The sequence below is a fragment of the Zeus faber genome (assembly GCF_960531495.2).
Source record: "Zeus faber genome assembly, chromosome: 6".
NCBI lineage: Eukaryota > Metazoa > Chordata > Actinopteri > Zeiformes > Zeidae > Zeus > Zeus faber.
In genome coordinates, this window is record NC_137201.1 from 5,001,072 (window position 1) to 5,020,665 (window position 19,594).

The 19,594-nt window shown below is 43.4% G+C and overlaps 2 protein-coding genes across 2 annotated transcripts; both read right to left on the reverse strand.

Annotated features, from left to right (window-relative positions):
- Positions 1–5,836: 5,836 nt before the first annotated feature.
- On the reverse strand, positions 5,837–8,088 carry slc10a3 (solute carrier family 10 member 3). The gene has a single exon (XM_080002172.1). The coding sequence runs from the start codon at positions 7,920–7,922 to the stop codon at positions 6,507–6,509; it is 1,416 nt and encodes a 471-aa protein (XP_079858298.1). The 5' UTR covers positions 7,923–8,088; the 3' UTR covers positions 5,837–6,506.
- A 2,743-nt stretch (positions 8,089–10,831) lies between these two features.
- On the reverse strand, positions 10,832–19,193 carry chmp1a (charged multivesicular body protein 1A). The gene is made up of 7 exons (XM_080001841.1): positions 19,067–19,193; positions 18,466–18,485; positions 18,288–18,365; positions 16,475–16,621; positions 15,619–15,747; positions 14,252–14,442; positions 10,832–12,965 (listed from the first exon to the last, which is right to left on the reverse strand). The coding sequence occupies exons 1-7, from the start codon at positions 19,071–19,073 to the stop codon at positions 12,944–12,946; spliced, it is 594 nt and encodes a 197-aa protein (XP_079857967.1). The 5' UTR covers positions 19,074–19,193; the 3' UTR covers positions 10,832–12,943.
- Positions 19,194–19,594: the final 401 nt, after the last annotated feature.

Here is a 19,594-nt window from a genome sequence, read left to right on the forward strand (position 1 = left end):
TGAAACAACTATTCAACAGTTTGCCGCTTCAAAATATGTATTTGCGACGCCGACGTGTTGGTTAACGCGTCCGTCTCACACTTCGCTCTGCGGAGGAAAACAAACGCGTTCGGCGGCGGCGGCGTCCCACTCGCGCCCTTCTGCTCTTCGTTCCCGTTGGTCTTCGCCACAGCCAATCAGGGGAGAGGACCCGGACAAACAGGAATGAACCCCGGGTTTATTATGAGGGCGGAAGTCACCGTCTCCGCCGGAAAGACCTCGCGCTGGTTTTGAACGTGGAGGGGTCGCCTTCTAAATGGAACGCCAGATACGATTGGATGAAATTGGGTTGGGGGGTTTTTTTTTTTTTCCATGCATTTTTTTAGAATGAGAATTTGTTTAATTCAATGATTTATTCTCTTTTCTTAATCCTTTAATTGTGTTGTGTGCGGGTGGAAAGTCGGAGAATAAATGTACTCTGGGCATTTATTGTATTTGAATCATCTTTCTTACAGAATAAATACGTTTTACAAAAAATGAACAAAAGGAATTAATGAACCCTGGGTTGAATCTTTCTCTCACTCTCAATGTCCCTCTCTCTCTCTGTAATTATGCAACTAAATGGCTGGGCTGGCAGTGTGAGATAATTCCACAATTCACAGGTTCTGATTTTATTTTTTTTAAATTAAACAGTTAAGTTATTCGGCCTAATTTACCAAACAATTTTTTTCCAATATTCTATTCAACGACTGAATTGATTAATGGTAAGCTACTGAACGCTGATGGTATTGCATTGGGAGCATATCTGTCCCTCGCTATGGGAAACTTATACATTTATAGGACATGGCCTCTCTCTATTTTGTAGGTGGAAAATCAGGGTTCAGAAAGTAAAATTCCACTCCATGATTTGGAGCCAACCCAGAGTTCCAAGTAATGACTCAGTGCAGGGTTGGAGCAAAAACACTGCAAGACTTTTACTTTCTGGACCTGGAATGTTCCACCACTGCTCTAATGCATATTCATATCTTATTTTATATTCATAAAATAGGCTCCCCTGCCCCTGTGAGAACCAATGTGAGAACCAAACAAGAGATCAATGTCTTTAGATGGGACAGGGGACAAACAGGTCAATGAATAACAAAGCTGCCAGGGATAATGTTTCCAGTCTCTCTCTCTCTCTCTCTCTCTCTCTCTCTCTCGGCCTCTATGACTCACTGTCACTCGTTGCGTTTGTTAACAGTCATGGCTTAGAGGCCTGTTGCCACTTTTCTGTACACCACAAATTGAGCGACGGTAAATAACAGCGACCGTTTCACCCCGGTCCCAGGATCTCAGTCCATTGGAAGGGACCACTGTCGCTGGGATGATGGTGTCTACTCCAGCAGTAATCAATCGGGGGGGGGGGGGGGGGGGGGGCGGGGGGGCGCTGCTGGTTGTGTGTATGTGTGTTAATTAGAAACCTCTTAAATTCTCAATGTCGTACAAATAGATTGATTGATTACTGCAATGGGATGACCTATGATGGTCAGACGATACCAAATGTCCCTCTGTCAACCAGTGTGCGTGTGTGTGTGTGTGGGTGTGTGTGTGTCTGTGTTTACCTTTTGAAGAACCTATTTTGAAGCGGTTTTGAACACTCGTAACCTTCCCCCAGCCATTACTCACGACTACACCGGCCGTCACCCACCCCACCCACACCCACACTCACACACGGCACAGCTTGCCCCGGCTCTTAGTGTAAATGGCTGACCGTGATCTTTGAAGTGCCCCGGGGAATTACTACCCTCCTCAGACCACCCAGCCAGCCCCCAGCCAGCAAGTGCATCTAATGGGGGTATGTGCATACATACTGTACGCATGTGTGTGTGTGTGTGTGTGTGTGTGTGTGTGTGTGTGTGTGTGTGTGTGTGTGTGTGTATGAAATAGAAGCTCATGAAATCTTAATGCAATCTCTCCTCATGAGTTTTTGCCATCCTGTCAAGTCATCCTCCTTGCTATGGTGCCACTAGCAGGGTTCATTCTGGCATTACAAAATTAAACTTAATTCTAATTGTTTTTGAGGCACAATTTTTTTTTCATTTTTTAAGGAGAAATATAATCGATTTTCAATGTGATCTTTATTCATTAAAATAAAATATAATCTTAGTCTCTGTCTATTATTCATATTAATATCTTTTATATCTATTATTAATTTCATTGTCATCTACTATTATAAGTGTCTATTTACCCACGCTGGATTAAATGTCCCTGGCATCATCTATGTCATAAAAGCCATGCTGGAAAATGTTTTATTGTGTTACGATTTGAATAACAGAACCAGGGGAGATTTCTCAGTTTATCGATGATCTGGATTTTTTTCGGGGACCTTTCAAGCACTTCATCACAAAAGGGGCTATTTTCAAGGTATTCTGGTACTAACGAAATTCAAGTAATTCAAGCACCCCAAGGACCTGGCAAAAAACCCACACTAAAGGTATCTATCTAAAAGCCATGGACGTGAACAGGAAATGACTCAGACGACAGACGGAGCGTTGTCGACACCCACACAACTGATAAAGCGCTGGCGACACATGGGCGAGACAATTGAGAGGCCATTGCTAATGCCCCTGTTTTGTGGAGTGGAATTTTAGTTTGTGATTTTCCACCTCTGCTGTTAACTGTGACATTTTTGGCTTATAGCCTTATTGCTAAAATTGAGTTTACCTTTTAAAGCTTATATTTAAAGGGGACCTATTATGAAAAACTCCCTTTTGCAGTGCTTGTGCACATACATTTGGGTCTCTGATGAGCATCCAACACACAATCTGTGAAATAGCACAACCCAGTCAGCTTTCTGGGGGCTGTCAGTTCAGAAAGCATGTCCTGAAACAACCTGTTTACATTTGCAGCGCAAGGTCAAGTTCGGCTTCAGTAGATTTAGAACCGCCCTCCAACTGAGTAACTCCACCCACGACTGGAGAATAACAAGTGCCTCTGGGAAGTGCTTAGTTGGCTTACAGACCAGCGCAAATCTTTCAAAAGAAAGAGGAATTAATACCAACAATCTGTGAAAAAACTGCAGACAATGGAAATGTAAGTATTTAAAAAATTATTCTGCTGTGTGTTTCTAGGTAGATCGACTGTAGGCTGTGGCACGTGATCCACTGTGCATTTCTCCAAACAAAACCAATAAAAATGGTTTGTTTTTATTGTAGATGTATTTATTTTATTTTATTTTCCGGCTTTCACATGAAAGAAAAAAATCCCCCCGTGCAGTGTGCGGTGCGGCGTCCGTGTCCCACACAGGCTTGGAGCACAGCCGCAAAGTCAGAACAAACTTTTGAATTAGGCTTAAGATCTGGGTGAAGATTCAGCAACTGGATTGCTTACTTCGCACCTCAAATTTATTCAGAAACAGATTTTGGTGGACTAATAAGGTGAAATCAGTGAATCAGTTTACAGACTAAATACAACTGAACCCGGAGTAAAGCTCAAATCTGTCTCATCGAACTCGAGGCCTCAGATGGATGGCTCCACCCACAAAATCAAACAGCCCATTTTGGAACAGGATGGTATAGAGGCATATTAGAATGGCTAGAATGCATAATCTGAGTGGTATTTTCGGCAAAAGAATCTCAAAAACATGTTTCGGCTACTTCAGGGACCCATATAACTGGTTGAAAAGGATCATTGATGGTTTTTATTGTTTAGGTTTCGCTGTACTTTCTGGTTCACCATTTATTTCATAAGTTATTGTAGAGGACAATATATTTAATTTTTGGAGATGACCATGAGGATTTTTATCAGATTTATTAATTTTTTTCTCTCAAAGTGGGAAATTGCCAGAAGAGATTTCCCGGAATATCGATCCCGGCTCCCATTCACACATGACCCCATGCAGAAACGGTTCCGGAACATTGCTGGGAAAAACTGCAAGTGTGAAAGGGGCTGCTATCCATCTAAATAGCGTGCCACAATTACAACAGGAAATTAAACATTTCCAGCTTTAATAATTTCCCCAGCACTCACTCTTTCTTTATTACCAACATTTTTAAAGACCGTTAAAGATTGCTAGAACCAAGACTACCAACTCACTTGTATTCAAACATCACTAGCAGGTCAGCTCATGGATAACAGTGTGCAAATCCTCAATGCCTTCACAACGCATTTTGCATTCTGAAGGCATTTTACACACTTTGACACCGTCCGAGCCCAATTGCTATGCACGGTCAACGACTGAATAAGCTGTTGGTAATAACTAGATGCTGTGTTTAAAGTTTTTTTAAGGTGGCTCGCAAGCCAGTTACTCATTAAGTCGATGGCAGAAATGTGCCCAGGTATCCACACTGGACTGGTGCAAAGATTAGTTGTTGCAGATAAGCGTTGCCACAGAGGTAGAACTAGAAAAGCAAAGAACACTCCGAAATGACCACCATGAATCAACAAACAACAAACAAAGGGCTCAAACCAAGGTGAATGGAAGACCAAACGAATGAATCACCGAAAGCGCTAGAATCTAAGTCAAGATGGTTGAAGAATGGGTCTAAAATGGACGGACCCGCCATGCTGTACGTAACAAAAAAAACCTTTAACAACTGACAAATGGATTTAGGGTAACGGGTTAAAAGACCCTGGGTGACCAATGATGGTCAGAAGATAAACAGAGCCACAACAGAACCTCTCTAGTTATGGGGAGGGGGGATCAATAATGATCCCGGAATCGGGGGTAGGAGGGGGAAGGTGGAAGATATCATATTGCTCCCCTGACGATCACAGCTCAATTAACACAGACACCCCACCACCCCCCACAAACACACACACAGGCGCAAACACACACACACACACACACACACACACACACACGCAAAGCTACCATCATCACTTCAGCAGAAGACATCAATATTGACAAAGCCTCGTAGCACCAAACGACCAAATTCAGCAGCACACAGGTCTGCTGGAATGGAGGGAAGGAGGGAGGGAGGGTCAGGGCCAATGGGGGGGAGGGGGGGGGTGGCGGGTTGGGGCAGACTGAAACACTTAACTTTTCCACTACAACAGCTCTCAGAAATTTTGCCTCGTGAAAAAGTGCCAGAGCCAGCTGTTGATTTTTGGTTAAAAAAAAAAACAGAAAACAGAGTAATTAGAATGCCTCCGTGTAAAAAAAAAAAAAAAAAAGAATGAAAATAAATCACATGGCCCCGCCCTCTTTCCTTGCCTCCTTCAGACCTGAGGACATTCACAGGCACAAAAAACAATCAACACAGTGTATGGCCACAAATTCTATTCAATGCCTTCATAAAAACTCCTTAATCCTTTTTTTTTAAGTGTTCAACAAGTCGTCCTTAGGCTTTTCAAAGAAAGGCTTGATCCAGTTCTTGGATCAGTTACAGTAGACAAAATGTACAACGTAGCCTTCAAATGCAAAATAACCTGGTCCAACAGACACTAAAACTCAATTGCCATAGGGGTCACACCCCCAGAGAACAGTTCCGTCCCCCAACTTTTTGTCAATTACAAACATGTGGTATTACACTGCACATACTGTACTAAACTAGTTAGTAAATTGTAATAATAATTTATAATGTATACGGTATACATTATAATATACCCATAAAATTATCCTGGGCATAGTATTGCATTTCTTTTAATAACTGAGTTGTTTTATTTTTTGGAGTATTTGTCATTGTTTGACTATTTTTACTTCACTTTTTGTTCAATTTTATTATTACTCACCATTTTTTTGGACTGTTAAGCTTTTTTTTTTTTTTTGCAAATCATCTGCAGTGAAATGCTCCAAATCTTACCAAAACAAATGCCTCACGTATATGTACCTGGTTCGGTTGCTTTATTTCCCAAACACACTAATTTGAAACATGAATACTGCTTCGCTCAATGCATTCCTTTATTTATTTTTTTCCTCATTTTCTTTTCATTTGCCGTTCAAGTACATGGATTCCTAGATCCAAGAAACACAATCAGTAGCAATTACTTTCAAAAAAACATCCATGATAATCCCGTCATTTAAAAAAAACCCAAAACAAAGCAAAACACAATCCCGCTTTTCAAAATCATTCCCGTTCCTAAGACACTTGGACCTTTTTGTAAACATGATACAAATGAATGTTTGTATTTTCTTTTTTTATCATTTACAAAAAAAAAAAAGAAATCTGGTAGAAAAATATCTTTTCTTTTTATAAGTATTTCTCTTCCTATGTCTGCTTATATACATCAAGTACCTCACAGTACAATCTGTTAAAAAAAGAAAAGAAAAACATATTGTAAAAGAACAAAACACGTTCTTCTTAGAGGGGTAAAAGGCCTTTGGTTTTATATGACAACAAACCACACCCCGCCCCCAAAAGAGTCCCATCACTGTAAACACCAGTGATGACTGGACTGTTGATTGCATGTGTCGCCTTACTTCATCGGATGGACAGTCCAAGATTATGGGACAACATCCTTTCCACAGGTTCAGGGAGAGGGATTCATGGGAGCAGTACCTTTTTTTTTTCAGATCAACAAAAGAAAAACAAAACCAGGATCTACAATCAGGTGTCAGTCCTGGGGGCCGGGGGTCCACAGAACTTCCGGTGGGCAAAGTGAGCGAGAACTATGAGCAACATCTCAGAGGTGCTGCTGAGTGCCACGATGAACGGTGCCTGGGACGCGAAGTCCGCCTCGGTCCGCTGGAATGACAGCTGCATGACGGCGAGCGCCAGCAGGCTGTTCTGGACGCCCACTTCGATGCTGACCGTCTTCCTCTGTGGCACGGCCAGCGCGGCCAGCTTGGCCAGGCCTGCCCCGACCGCCAGGCCAAACAGGGGCACCGTCACGCCGGCCGCCACGATCTGGGGCCGGACGTTGGCCAGGATGGACGCGCCCATCCGGTAGGCCATGAAGATGCCACCAACGATGAGCACAAAGCTGAAGGGACGGATGAGTGCCAGCAGGACTCGGGTGAGGGCCGGCAGCCGCAGCTTGACCAGCATGCCCAGTGAGATGGGGATGGCGATGAAGAGAAGTGTCCCCAGGATCTTAACGAAGGGCACGTGCAGTGCGGCGTGCACACCTAGAAGCTGGCCATAGAGGGCGGATGAAAGGGGCATGGCGGCTGCCGCCACTACCGTGGACACCAGAGTCATGGAGATGGCCAAGGTGACGTCACCGCCGAGCAGCAGGCTGTAGAGGTAACCCCCTCCGCCCCCTGGGGCAGAGCAGGTGATCACCAGGCCCAGTGAGAGGGCCTTGGGCAGCGAGACCAGCCTGGACAAACAATACGCATACAGGGGCATCACCAGGAACTGAGCCACCACCCCGAGGAGCAGCGGCACCGGCCTCTTCAGGAGACCCCTCAGGACCTCCACCTCCACCTTGCACCCGAAGGCACACTTGTTGATGAAGATGAGGGGCAGCAAGGCAAACAGCACAGGGTTCTCGGTGAAGTGGGAAAGCCCCCCCGACTGGATCAGTCGGGTGGCGGGATCGTCGCTGCCCGGAGCCACCTTGATGGAGTAGTCGGTCCTCTCCTCGATCAGAACCGGCACTGAGTTCTGATCCAAGTCCAGGAGTTGGATCTGTAACTGCGCCGTGCCTGGCAAACCGGAGCGGATGCTGATGATATAACTCCTTAGGGGCCCTGCGTGGCCGCTGTCGGTAACATTCAGGATGGACAGGACCTCCGGGTCGAGGGATCGGACCCTTACCGTCTGCTTCCAGCTCTCGCGGCCTTTCCTGATCGCGGCGGCGCTCCGGTAGCGACTGGAGATGACGATCACCCCGTTGGTGTTCTCAGGAAACTCGAATTCCTGCGAAGACCCGTCCCCGATTTTGATATACCTTCTGCCGCTGTCGGCCGTCACGTTCGTGTCGTTGCCGCTGTCGCTCGCCAGGGACCTGCCCGTCGTGGTCCGGTCCGCTCCCCTGGCGACGAAGAAGAGGCAGCAGAATGCAAATAGCGTCCTCATCGTGCTGGCGGACCCGCCAGTGGCCTCCCGAGAGACGGTCTACGCCGCCGCCCCGTTACAACAGGCGGGCCAACTTGTCATTTTCTCCGACGCAAAGCAACCGCGTCGGCAGCCGGTTCCACATTCCGCCCGGTTCCCATTTTCTCGCTCGCTTTATACCGGAACCTAAACATCACCCCGCCCCATGCGACCTGAGTTCGACGTGCCCTCCTCCCCGCCCAGGAACAACTAAACACCGTCACAGTTAATCGTCGCTCGTCAGAAATGTCGGTCTCGGTGAACGGAAGCCCGGTGGTTTCCGCTTTTATTGTCTCGTCGTGATGACAGCTCCGACCGTCGCGGCACAACCCCCCCCCCCGAACTGCGTTTGCGTCCACCCCCCCCTAATCCAATCAGAGCAGCCGACAGATTTAACCCTCCGCGCCCCTCGACCAATAAACGCCAGCGTCACATGCGAGGGGGAAATCTATTATCGCTGCCCTCAATTGCCTCCGAATTTCGTTTGTGTTGTTGGTGGAGGGTAGGTGGGCGGGGCAGGCCACGCTGTATGCGAAATACTCGGTGGATATCAAATCGTGTTAGCAGGCTCATACAACCTACGCTTGGCAAACAAACGCCATGTCCACGTCTTCCAGAACAGAGGCAATGGCACACACTTAAGATCGGAAGTGAAGGATTACGACTCGGAATTACTGATTTCCGAGGGTCGGTGAACGCAGCATGGCGGGCTGGGGTGGGGGCTCTGCGTCTCGTGATAACGGAGGGGAAACACCACGGTTTGGTTCCGAAAGGAGGCGGCCAGGAGTTACCCACCACCACCACCACCACCACCACCCACACACACACACACACACACACACACACACACACACACACACACACACACACACACACACATACACCCACCCACACACACACACACACACACACACACACACACACACACACACACACACACACACACACACACACACACACACACACACACACACACACACACACACACACACGAATAATTCCCCAGGGCCATTTTGTTTTTTTTAGTGTGCAATTTCATGTTTCTACCTTTATGTTTAATAACTCAAGAAAAAAAATTTCCTACCAAGACTATAGGGCTTTTATATAATGGCAACAAATACATATACTATCATATCAATTAATATAATATTACATCATATTATTTACATAATATATTTTAAATATATGATCATATTTTATTCAAAAATATGAATACATCAATCTATATTAAATATTATATATTGTGTTAATATATTTTTTTACTGTCCAAATTTGACCTACAACACAACTTATCCAATTCTGTGTGCTCATACAAGTCTGCACAGTGCTGCTGTTTGTGTATACATGTGTAACGTGTAAGTGTTTGGTTATTAGTTTTACCCACTTCCAGGACATGGCCGCGCTCAATAATAGTTTCCGGAACACATTGCAGAGTTCAGCAGAGTCACTCTCACTCACATTGGATATCCAGTTGCATCCAGCTGACAAGTAAGCTGTTTGTCATACACAGCAGTGAATACTACTGTGAAATCTGATAGGCTACTGCTGTGGCTGTATCCAGGAGCCATTTGCAAAAGGCCGCTGTGCTTGCTTAGGCATCTTTTTTTATTTATTTCTGGTTATAGTTGTCCTATGGGGTGATATAATCTCCCCATGTTACCTAACCATCTGATGGTCTGCCTATGAAATTTGAAATCATGGCCTGTGTGTATCACGTGTTCGATAATCACCAACTGTACTGTGTTGGTCTTCTGTGTACGTCAGTGCTCTGTGTAACCCTTTGCTGGTGCAACTCTTCTCACATGACTGTGAGGCAGAGCCGTGCCTTTTTTGACAAATTAAAAAAAGTTTTACATACTTGTTACCTGTTGGAAGTATTGCTTAACTCCACCCTGGCATATCATACCAATACCAACCTCTTTGAAACAGGTCACCCTCTCACCCTGCTATGTACAAAGTTATCTGACCCTTTACAGATGGAAGATCTACAAAAAAGACAAACAGCGCCCCTCATATCTTATATAATATATACCTCATGTATTAAAACACCCGTCTTGGTTTGGCACCTTGTTTCCAAAACAAAGGCTCGGACCAGAATGGCCGGCTTTTTAAACCAGAGATCTCGATAGCTAAATGATCTAAATACAAAATAAACCGGATTTTAGTTGATTGATTCTCGTTTACAGCAAGGAAGGAGAAATAACAAAGTCATCGATTTCTGCCCATAAACAATTAATAATGTGTGAAAGGAAAAACCTGGGTCTCAGTTCTGGGTCAAATGACCCCGCAATCCCGTTTTCACACCAAAATTAGCGGGTCAACCCGCTAAAAATAGGCGATTGACACCTTTCCCATTGCCAGGAGAAAAGCCCTTTGTCACGTTTGCCGTCACGAACACGTGAGAAAGGGGCGGTTTCATGGTACCAGTGTGATTGGGAACAAAACAGTAGAGGAGACAGCAACTTAAAGAAACAAAGACATAAAACGAAAAACAATCAACAATCAGATCATCCATGAACGACCCAACACTATAGTAGAAGCAGCATGGAGCACCGGCAGTTGCCGGTGCGCGCCGGTCCGTCGACTGTGGGAAGCAGGGACCGGAGGGGAGCACAAAAACAATGCAAGTCAAGAAAGGGATTAGTGAGATGAAGATAGAAAAAATACCTTAATATAAATAAATAAATAAATAACATCAATCCACAGAGTTAACATGGAGTTGCACTATCCCAGCTGGTGCAAGGAAATGGAAGTTATGCAAAAGTATCCTTTGCTCCTTGATAAGTGACATATTGTTAGAGTGTAGATGAAATCTAATATCATTATCACATTATTTATATGCTGAGTCTTGCGGTTCGTTGACAATTTAAAAAAGAAAAATAAGAGTCGAATGAAATTACATGGGAGGGAAATTTTATTGTATGGGTTTTTTTTACAAGATAAATATATATAAAAACAAAAGAACTGAGAAGTCTGTGATTCTTTGAGTATAAATAACCATTTCCATGCTTCAACGAAAGGAAAAACACCCAGTCTCAAGCGGGAGGCTTCTCTGTCATACAGTAGACATTCGATTCCCATTGGCTTATCCATATCACCATCGGTATAAACAAAGGGCCAAAAGAGGTGCTTCACTTTGAAAATGATATAGTTTGAGGTTCTTATGACAAAGGACATTCAACAAGTCGTCCAACTCGCAATACTGTAGCAAAGAGAACAAACAAAAACAAAAACTGCCTCATTCGTTTGGAGCTTCCTACATATTACTTCGACCTTGCTATTGTCGCAAACAATCTTGCAGCAACCCCCCCTAATGCATTATCCCCAAAACATTTCCGGCAAGTTTTGCAATCAAGCCAAATTGGTTTCATAACCCATAATGCAGACGATTACCAAATTTTGAGATGGGAAAGATAAGGGTTTGTGTGCGGGGAGGAGGAAGTCCCTGTTGGAGGCTTCAACAATGACTCCGGATGCTCTGAAACCAGTCGCAGGGTGGTGCCGCGAGCGAGCTCAACACAAAAGAAACAGCCTCCACAAAACGCTCCTCTGGTGACTACAGAGTAGAAAGCAATCAGAATGGGCCTCCAAGGGTAAGAGGAGCATATGGACTCCCAACTTGGCAGTGGCTCTTTGAGAAAGCGTGGATCAAAGTCGGGGGGACGAGATAGCTGTAGTCTGTCTCCATGGTGACGTGCCAAAATAACGGACGTTGTGTTTTGCCGCTGGCTTTCTCTCAACCGCCTAAACCACTGCTCTTCAGGCACTGGAGGGGGAAGCATCTATGCAAGCACCTGCATCCCCAATAAGGCATACGATGTGGAGAGCAGAAAAATCAAATAAAAAAAATATATAAAAATAGTAATAATAATGTGGCGAAAAGAAAAAGAAACAACTGAATAAAAACTAATTTCTTTAACAAACCAACAGCGGAGACTTTTGTTTTAGCGGAGAAACGCCACAAGGTGTTGATGTCTTGAGTGAATTATGTATTGTGCAAGTGTATAGTGTATGTGAGTGCAAAAAAAGAGAACAAACAAGCCAATCGAACATAAAACCTTACGGATAATGTCATCAACTGTCACCAGAAACTCCCCCCTTCCCTGACCCGCCCCGTTCTTGTATTTGACACCTTGGTGGCGAGACAGAATCAGAACAGGTTCTACGAGGGGAATTTCCTATTCATACCAGAAATACCATCTGCCAGAAAGGAGGATGAAAAGAGAGCGAGAGAGAGCCTGCCAAACATGGACGAAAAACAAACAAACAAAAAAAAACAAGCATAAGCCCCCCCCCAACCAACGCAAACATCAACCAGGACCAAACTCCCATTCCATTAATATGTAGAATTTTTAAAACTCTCATTGTTAGGCATTATTTTCATTGTACATTATGCAAAAAAAAAAAAAAAAAGTATTTTTGTACAAAGAATACATCTGATTGTGTGTGAGTGAAACCGCTAAATATTGCGGCGGGTGGGCGGGAAGGGAGCAGATGTGTTAATGAGCCAGGAAAACGAATGGGGGAGGAGGAGGGAGGGAGAGTCAAAAACAAGAGGAAAAGGTGGAGAATAGCTCGGGAGGTAAAATAAGCCACAAACGGGACATTGGAAAGACGAATGGTGAGAGGAGTGGGATTGAGTTGCGAAAGGAAGATGACAGAGGAAAGAGGGAGAGAGAAAGGGAGAGTCAGTGAGAAAGAGAGAGATTGGTGGGCATCTCAGGTGTTGTTCTTGGCCGGTGTGTGAGTGTATATTTATAGACCGGGAGGAAAGTAATCAATAGGCTCATTAAGTCCTCACAGTGGGAACAGTTCGATTGAATCACACACACACACACACACACACACACACACACACACACACACACACACACACACACACACACACACACACACACACACACACACACACACACACACAGTTGCCATCTTTATGTTTGTCTGTCTCCCAGATTGGTCGTTTCAAACCCGACCACTTGTAGTTTTCTACCCCCGGGAGCTCCTCAGTTCCGAAGGGCAGCCAACCTAAAAACACAGATGAAAATATGAATGTTTTGAATCCTTGTCATCTATCAAAACGCACAAAAAATAAAAATAAAAATAAAATAAAAATATATATATATTCTATAATAATAAAACAAAATACAGTAAATTATTATGACTTATTGTAATCTTGATGGATAAAGTGCTTGTTGCTAAATTACAGACCAAATTTATCACCATGTCTTGTGCTTATCTGAAGCTTTGATTATCACCCACTCACAACACAGGGCTCTAGTGTTCCCAACACATCACTACACCCTGGACAAACGCTTGTCTGTACCCGCTTCCCGTCTGCTGGGAACTGCTGACAGGTTAGGACAGACCCGGAGCTCCCCTATCAGCGACCGCCCCAACCACTATTCCGACCAACCTGGACCGGACCTGATGATGATCACTTCCCTTCTGGAAGCGTCTACCTGCGGCACTATGCACCAGCAAAATAAACTCTCATAACGTCTGGCTTTAACGTTGCATAGTATAGAAGTAAATGAACCTATGATTTATTATTAATGATTTATTATATTATTAATGCTGCCCACTCTGCATCCACTGCAGCCTGGTCATCTTGGAAGGAGGATTCGTCCTTCTGTGGCCCCTCCTCAAAGACTCCCCCCGAGGGGTTTTCCGGGAGTTTTTCCTTGCCCAGTTGGGGCATGTGGGCCTGTGAAGCCCTTTGAGACTGCACTGTGATTATGGGCTATACATTTAGACTTGACTTGTGAGAAACAGAGATCTTTTTGGGCAGTTAGGACAGATTTCCTGACCGATTGTGAAACACACATATGTTCACGGAGTGTGATGATTCTCTTCTCTTCTCGGGTATTGTCACCATGGCTTTTCTGCCTCCCTCAAATCTGCCTGCTGTTCGTGGTGTTGTCAGGGAGTCCACCAGTGCAAACCAACATGAATGGACATGCAAATCCTAAGTTTCCAGAATCCAACGCTGGCTTTGCTCATGTTCTTTTCTCAAGAACAAAACTAAGAAGAAGAATTTGAGAGAAGAGAGAGGAAGAGTTTGAGTTTGAGAATTAGGCCCAAGAACTTCAACGTTTATCGGAATAAACGGAATAAACTAACTACACTGTGCCAGACCCGCCCGGTCTGTTTGACGGTCACGTCTGGCCCATGTACGTCAAACACAAGAACATCAGCCTTGAACAGCGAAAGGAGCTCACACTGCCGTCACACGGATGAGACGCTTCAGCTTCTCGTCCACAATGACTGTGAGAAAGAGAGAGAACAGAGAGAGAGAGAGAGAGAGAAAGTACCGTCGGGAAAGCTGGTCGTCCTTCTCCTGGCGTGAGCTCTCTCCGCCCAGGGAGGTGGCCCCGGCCGGCAGCTGACTCAGCTGGTCCATCACCTCCAGGCCACTCTCCTCAGCTATCTGGTGGATCAGGCTGTCCACCTGCTCCTGCGGCGTGGTCAGCGTGGTGGCCGAGCTCATGGAGTCCTCCATCACCTGGTGTGGAGGGAAGAGTGAGAGAAGAAGGAGAAGAAGAAAGAGAAAGAAAAAGAGGAGGAGAAGGAGGTTTGCTAACAAGTCCTTGATTCTCGTCAAGAATACAATTATATTAGGAGACCTTTCAGGTTGCTTGGTAGACAGTGAGTTAAATCTTACTTAGCTAGTTTCAAAAGACCTTAATTTGATACTTTCCGGGATGTGGTACCATCATGCTAGCTTCGCAATATTAGCTGTACCTTTGCTTAAATGACTTACTTTACCTACAGCTTACATTTCATTCAATTCAAAGTCATTTCATTTCATTTCAAATGTGTTATATTTCTATAACCAGAATCAGCTTTATTTGCCAAGTATGTTCACATACATGAAAGGAATTTGACTCAGTTATTTTCCTTACTCTCAATGAACATACACATACAGCTAAAACAAAGAAGACAAGCTAAACATAAAAATGTAACTACTATATACAAATATATATAAAAACGACAGCAGTGAAATTGTAGCAGGAAAGCAATAGTGCAATGGTGCAGAGTGCAAAATGCTGGAATAAATATGGAATGATTAAGAGGTTACTTTATGTACATGAGGTATGTGGATATGACATTATATGCATGTATACAATGTGCAGTATATACACAACGTGTTTAGGTTTATACTGACAATGACATTATGATAAAAACTGTTTAGACTCCCAAATATATAATTTTGAATTTGTATGTACATAGAGTGTTCAGTGTTACGGGTTTATTGCACAGTGATTGAGCCTGGGGATTGTACGGAGATCATAGGCCCTGTGTCTCAAATGGTTAAAAATATGATTTTATTGGGGAGAGTGAGCAGTGTTGTGAGAAACATTAAAGATAAAGAATAAGAACATGTTCTCTTAAGTTCACCAGAAAGATCACATGGAGCAGTTAGTGAATTAAAACTTATGAAGCCTTAAATTCATGATCTTGCTCTACTGACAGGAGGAACAATAAAAGATTTTGGCCTGATCACTCTCCAGGCGGCGATGGAAAACAGTACAGGCATCTTACACAATATGGACATTGATCAGCGAGAGGATGTTGAAATGTGTGTGATTTCGTTAATGGTCGCGTGTGGTCACATAACAGGACAATTAATCCAGATAAAATGCATGCACACATGCAACTGTGCCGGAAGGCCACTCACCGAGGTGTGGACATCCAGATTCTGGACCTGGGTTTCAAACTTGTCCATGACAGCAGAAACCTTCTGAAGGTCCATGGAACCCAGAGCCTTGTCCAAGGCTTTGGTCACCTGGGTCATGCTCTTGGTCACCTGTTAAAGGGAGAAGGGGGTTAAACCCTCTCCTTAGCTGGTCCCACCACCCCACTTTACACAATCAAAATGTCATTTCCCCATTGCAGTCTTGCAGAGTACTGTTTACACTGCTTTTATTTGTAACTCAATTATGAGAACTAAGTAGGCCTAAATATCTCAATTGTGAAACATGACTGTGGTGTGGGGATGGTGTGGTTTGAGCAGCCACATCTGACCTGGGTCTAGGTAATTGGAGCCCAGGATCAGAGTGGCTGCGTACCTGTTGCTTGTTGGTTGGTCTAATGAGCAACAGGTTAAAACCGCCATCCCCACACACACTGAGGATAGGAGCCCTGTCATGACATGTTTCTATCTGCCCCTCGCTAATTCCAGCTGGCCAACTCTCTACAATAAACTGGTGTTTACATCCCCGTCTTCTGTGTCTCTGTGCCGGAGGGCCCTGAACACGCCACTTGGGGGGCGCGTGGTAGGAGAAACTGCCACATATATAAATAAATAAATAAATGAGTTAAAAACAATTTAATACAATTTTATAAAAATTAAAAAGAAGCAAAACACAAAACAATAATATAAATGTATCTGCCTGGTCCTAGGGCAATCTATCCATTTGTTTAAGTTAACCCTCTTCAGGTGGGCTCTGTTTGGACGAGGTGTGTAAAGATGCATAGACCCATAGTGTGTTGGCAGGGGGCATGTAGCACAAACTGGACAACCAATGACTTACCCCTTTCATGGTGACAGCTGTTTGGACTTTAGAGGCTACAGCGTCTACTCTGGATGCCATACGCAGCCAATTAAGGCCCTCGTTCTTCTTCCGGATGGCATTCTCGGCGTAAACTCTGGCGCATTCCACATTCTTCTGCTGCAGAGCCTGTTGACATCACCAACAAACAAACAGTGGGTCCAGCATTCAACTTTGATTTTAAGTATAACCATTAGCATTTATTGACAAGCTCAAAATGCCATATTGGCTAATAGTACGAGGATAGTGACTATAGTGTTTAAACTAGCATAGCCATTAGTAGACTGGCCACCCACTATTATTTGGTCAATACCTACCTATAGAGATATAACAAAATGAAAAAAATGCATTTGACTTCATTATAGTGGAGAATTACAGGTTTTCGCATAAGTATTATCGGCAGCTTTTAGGTAGTTTTTTTTTTAATTTTATTTTAAAAAAAATGCAACTTTGTATTATGATAAAATCCATCCGGTCACACAGTACCTGCTGTTCACTGAACTGCGCTGGACGGTTTATAACACCGTGACTACAACATCTAATGTTTCAAATTCTGCACACAATTTAACTAAAGATCACTTTACTTTCCCTGCAGGTTCATTGCGGCACATATTGTGTTCCAATTTGTTAATCACAGCTTGCTCCTTTTTTTTTTTCCCCATTTACATTTTTCTTTTAACACCTTCCATCACAGTTGGGTGGAGAGACACGCAGGCCACAGGCTGGATTCGAAACGCTGCAGGTGTATGGTACGTGTGCTTAAATGGTTGAGCCATCGACTGACTAATGGTAGTAAGTAAAGTAAGTAAAGTAAGTAAAGCGTAAAGGGCGTGACCCCGCATTCAACATTAAGGACTGGACTATAGTCACTAAAAACTGATGCACATGTTAATGCAAATACATTGAATGGCTAATTTTTGTTAAAAGGTAGGGAAAAAGAAAGTATAAAATATGGGATTTTTAACAAAATAATCTTCCAGATTAGCACTTAAATGTAGCGTGTTCTTTTTTTGGACTATTATAAGAAGTTGTAACACTTTATGGGAAGAAATTAAATAAACAATAACTATTGAAAGAAAGATCCCTAATAGCCTTATAAAATATTTAGACAAATTAATTTGGGGAACACTCAGGTAGCGACTGTCCTCCCCAACTGAGCAAATAAACTGCACTGCCCTCTTGTGGCGTTCACACACTATTTATTGGTTTATCAAGTCTATATACGGCCTGTTTACAATCTAGGATGCTTATGCAGATTGGGGTCAGAAAACACATTGGAACCACCTGGAAGGTGTCATCATGATTTATAAAAAAATCAATGCATAGTTTCAGCATTTGGAAATGGTGTGACATGTAGGAAAACAAATCCATTTTCTCTGAAGTACAGCTTATCATTACAAACTAATTTAATTATCTAGTCCCAATATTTGATATGATGACAGAGAGTTCATATTTAGAAGCTTCCTTCTATCAATTAGAGCAGTTCACTGCACAATAATTTCTTGTTGTGCCATTCTGCATTTTTAATATCACTGAGATGTCTATGTCTATGCAGAGATACAGAAATAGAAACTCAACGGGTTACAGTGCAGTGGTTTTTTTTTGTGTGGTGAAAGGTATGATGAATGGCCTGTAACATACCATTTACTGTATGGGCATTTATGAGTGTCTCACACTTCTCAGTGGTAAAAAAAACAAAAAAAAAAAAAAAAAACCAACATACAGTAGTTTATCAAATACTTAATTTGACAGGGGACACGTACAAGAAAGTACTGCCAGATGAGGACTGTCTTACCTTCTTGACCTTGGCCTGTTCCTTCTCCGAGTCCTTTTCCGCCTTCTTTGCCAACCTCTCCAGCTGTTTAGCTGTGAACTGTTTAACCGGGGAGAGAGACCGGTGATTAATTTGCCTTTACTACTAATCTGCATTTCGTGAACGTTAAGAGAATCTTGACATTTATTGAGGTGCATACCTTCAGTTGGAAGAGTGTTTCTGGAGAGAGGGAGAACAATAAGTGTGTGTTATCGAATGTCAATTACACGGCTGCACCTTGTTTAGTTTATTCGGCAAAGTACAGGAATTTGTCCTGGTAAGGATTGGAACATTATTGTGCAGACAATTGTCATAAAAAAAATACACAATCAAAAATCATCCAAAAATACACAGAATATAAAAAATGTGATTCTATCGAATATTCACTATTTCGTTATGAATACATGTATGAATAACTATGTATGAATAAACATGTTATTACTAAATTATTACAATGTCTACGTCAACGCGACGTTAGTACAGTGCTAGTAAAACATGTTGCACAGCCCCGGCTAAAGCACTAACATTAGTCCCTGTCACCAAGCAAGACTAGATCAGGGAATCAGACATGTACGTTGCTAAACAACTGTTTTTTTCTTGCGAATGATTAAATAATATCTCCAAAATACAACCGCTTTAAAAACAGCTACGGGCAGTGTGTGTTGCATTGGACTAAGCTAAGCTAGCTGTCATGGCAGGTGGGTGTTTGGGACTCAAAGGGCGAACCCCACCGTATAGGCTCGTCGTTTTTCAAAACTCACCATCCATATTAGGTCTAGCAACGCTCCCCGATGATCAAAGGGTGTGAAAGAGTGTTAATTATTCCGGGTAATCAATTTTTTTAAGTGTGTTTTTAGCTTCGCCCTGATTTGTTTTGACTTCCGGACACGGCGCTTCCCGGTGGGGCGGGGCGCGTTAAAACCCACGTGATCTCGCGGCCGCTCAAATAACAGTTGAAAGAAAGAAGAAGAAGAAGAAGAGGAACAACAACAACAACAACAACAACAACAACAACAACAACAACAACAACAACAACAACAACAACAACAACAACAACAACAACAACAAGTAGAATAAGTAGAATGTCCGGTTCGTGTGTGAGCGGGAGACAGCTCCTTGCTGATACGGTACGTCATCGTAGTCATACTCAGCAGATTAGGTATGTGGCAGTACGAATATGGGATGGAGCAGTATGACGTGGCCCAGTCCAATGCATTTATTGACTTAAAGTGCAACATGTTTCTGTTTAAGTTTGAGGTTATATTCTTCACCTTCTGTTTCCTGTTTGC

What these genes read in the sequence shown, in the direction of transcription:
- chmp1a (XM_080001841.1), bottom strand. An exon ending in ATCTGGATGTCCACACCTCG is followed by an intron (nt 14,443 to 15,618) that starts GTGAGTGGCCTT and finishes CCTCCACACCAG; the next exon opens with GTGATGGAGGACTCCATGAG. An exon ending in GACGACCAGCTTTCCCGACG is followed by an intron (nt 12,966 to 14,251) that starts GTACTTTCTCTC and finishes CTGTGTTTTTAG; the next exon opens with GTTGGCTGCCCTTCGGAACT.
- slc10a3 (XM_080002172.1), bottom strand. Translation starts at nt 7,922, where the DNA reads ATGAGGACGCTATTTGCATTCTGCTGCCTCTTCTTCGTCGCCAGGGGA.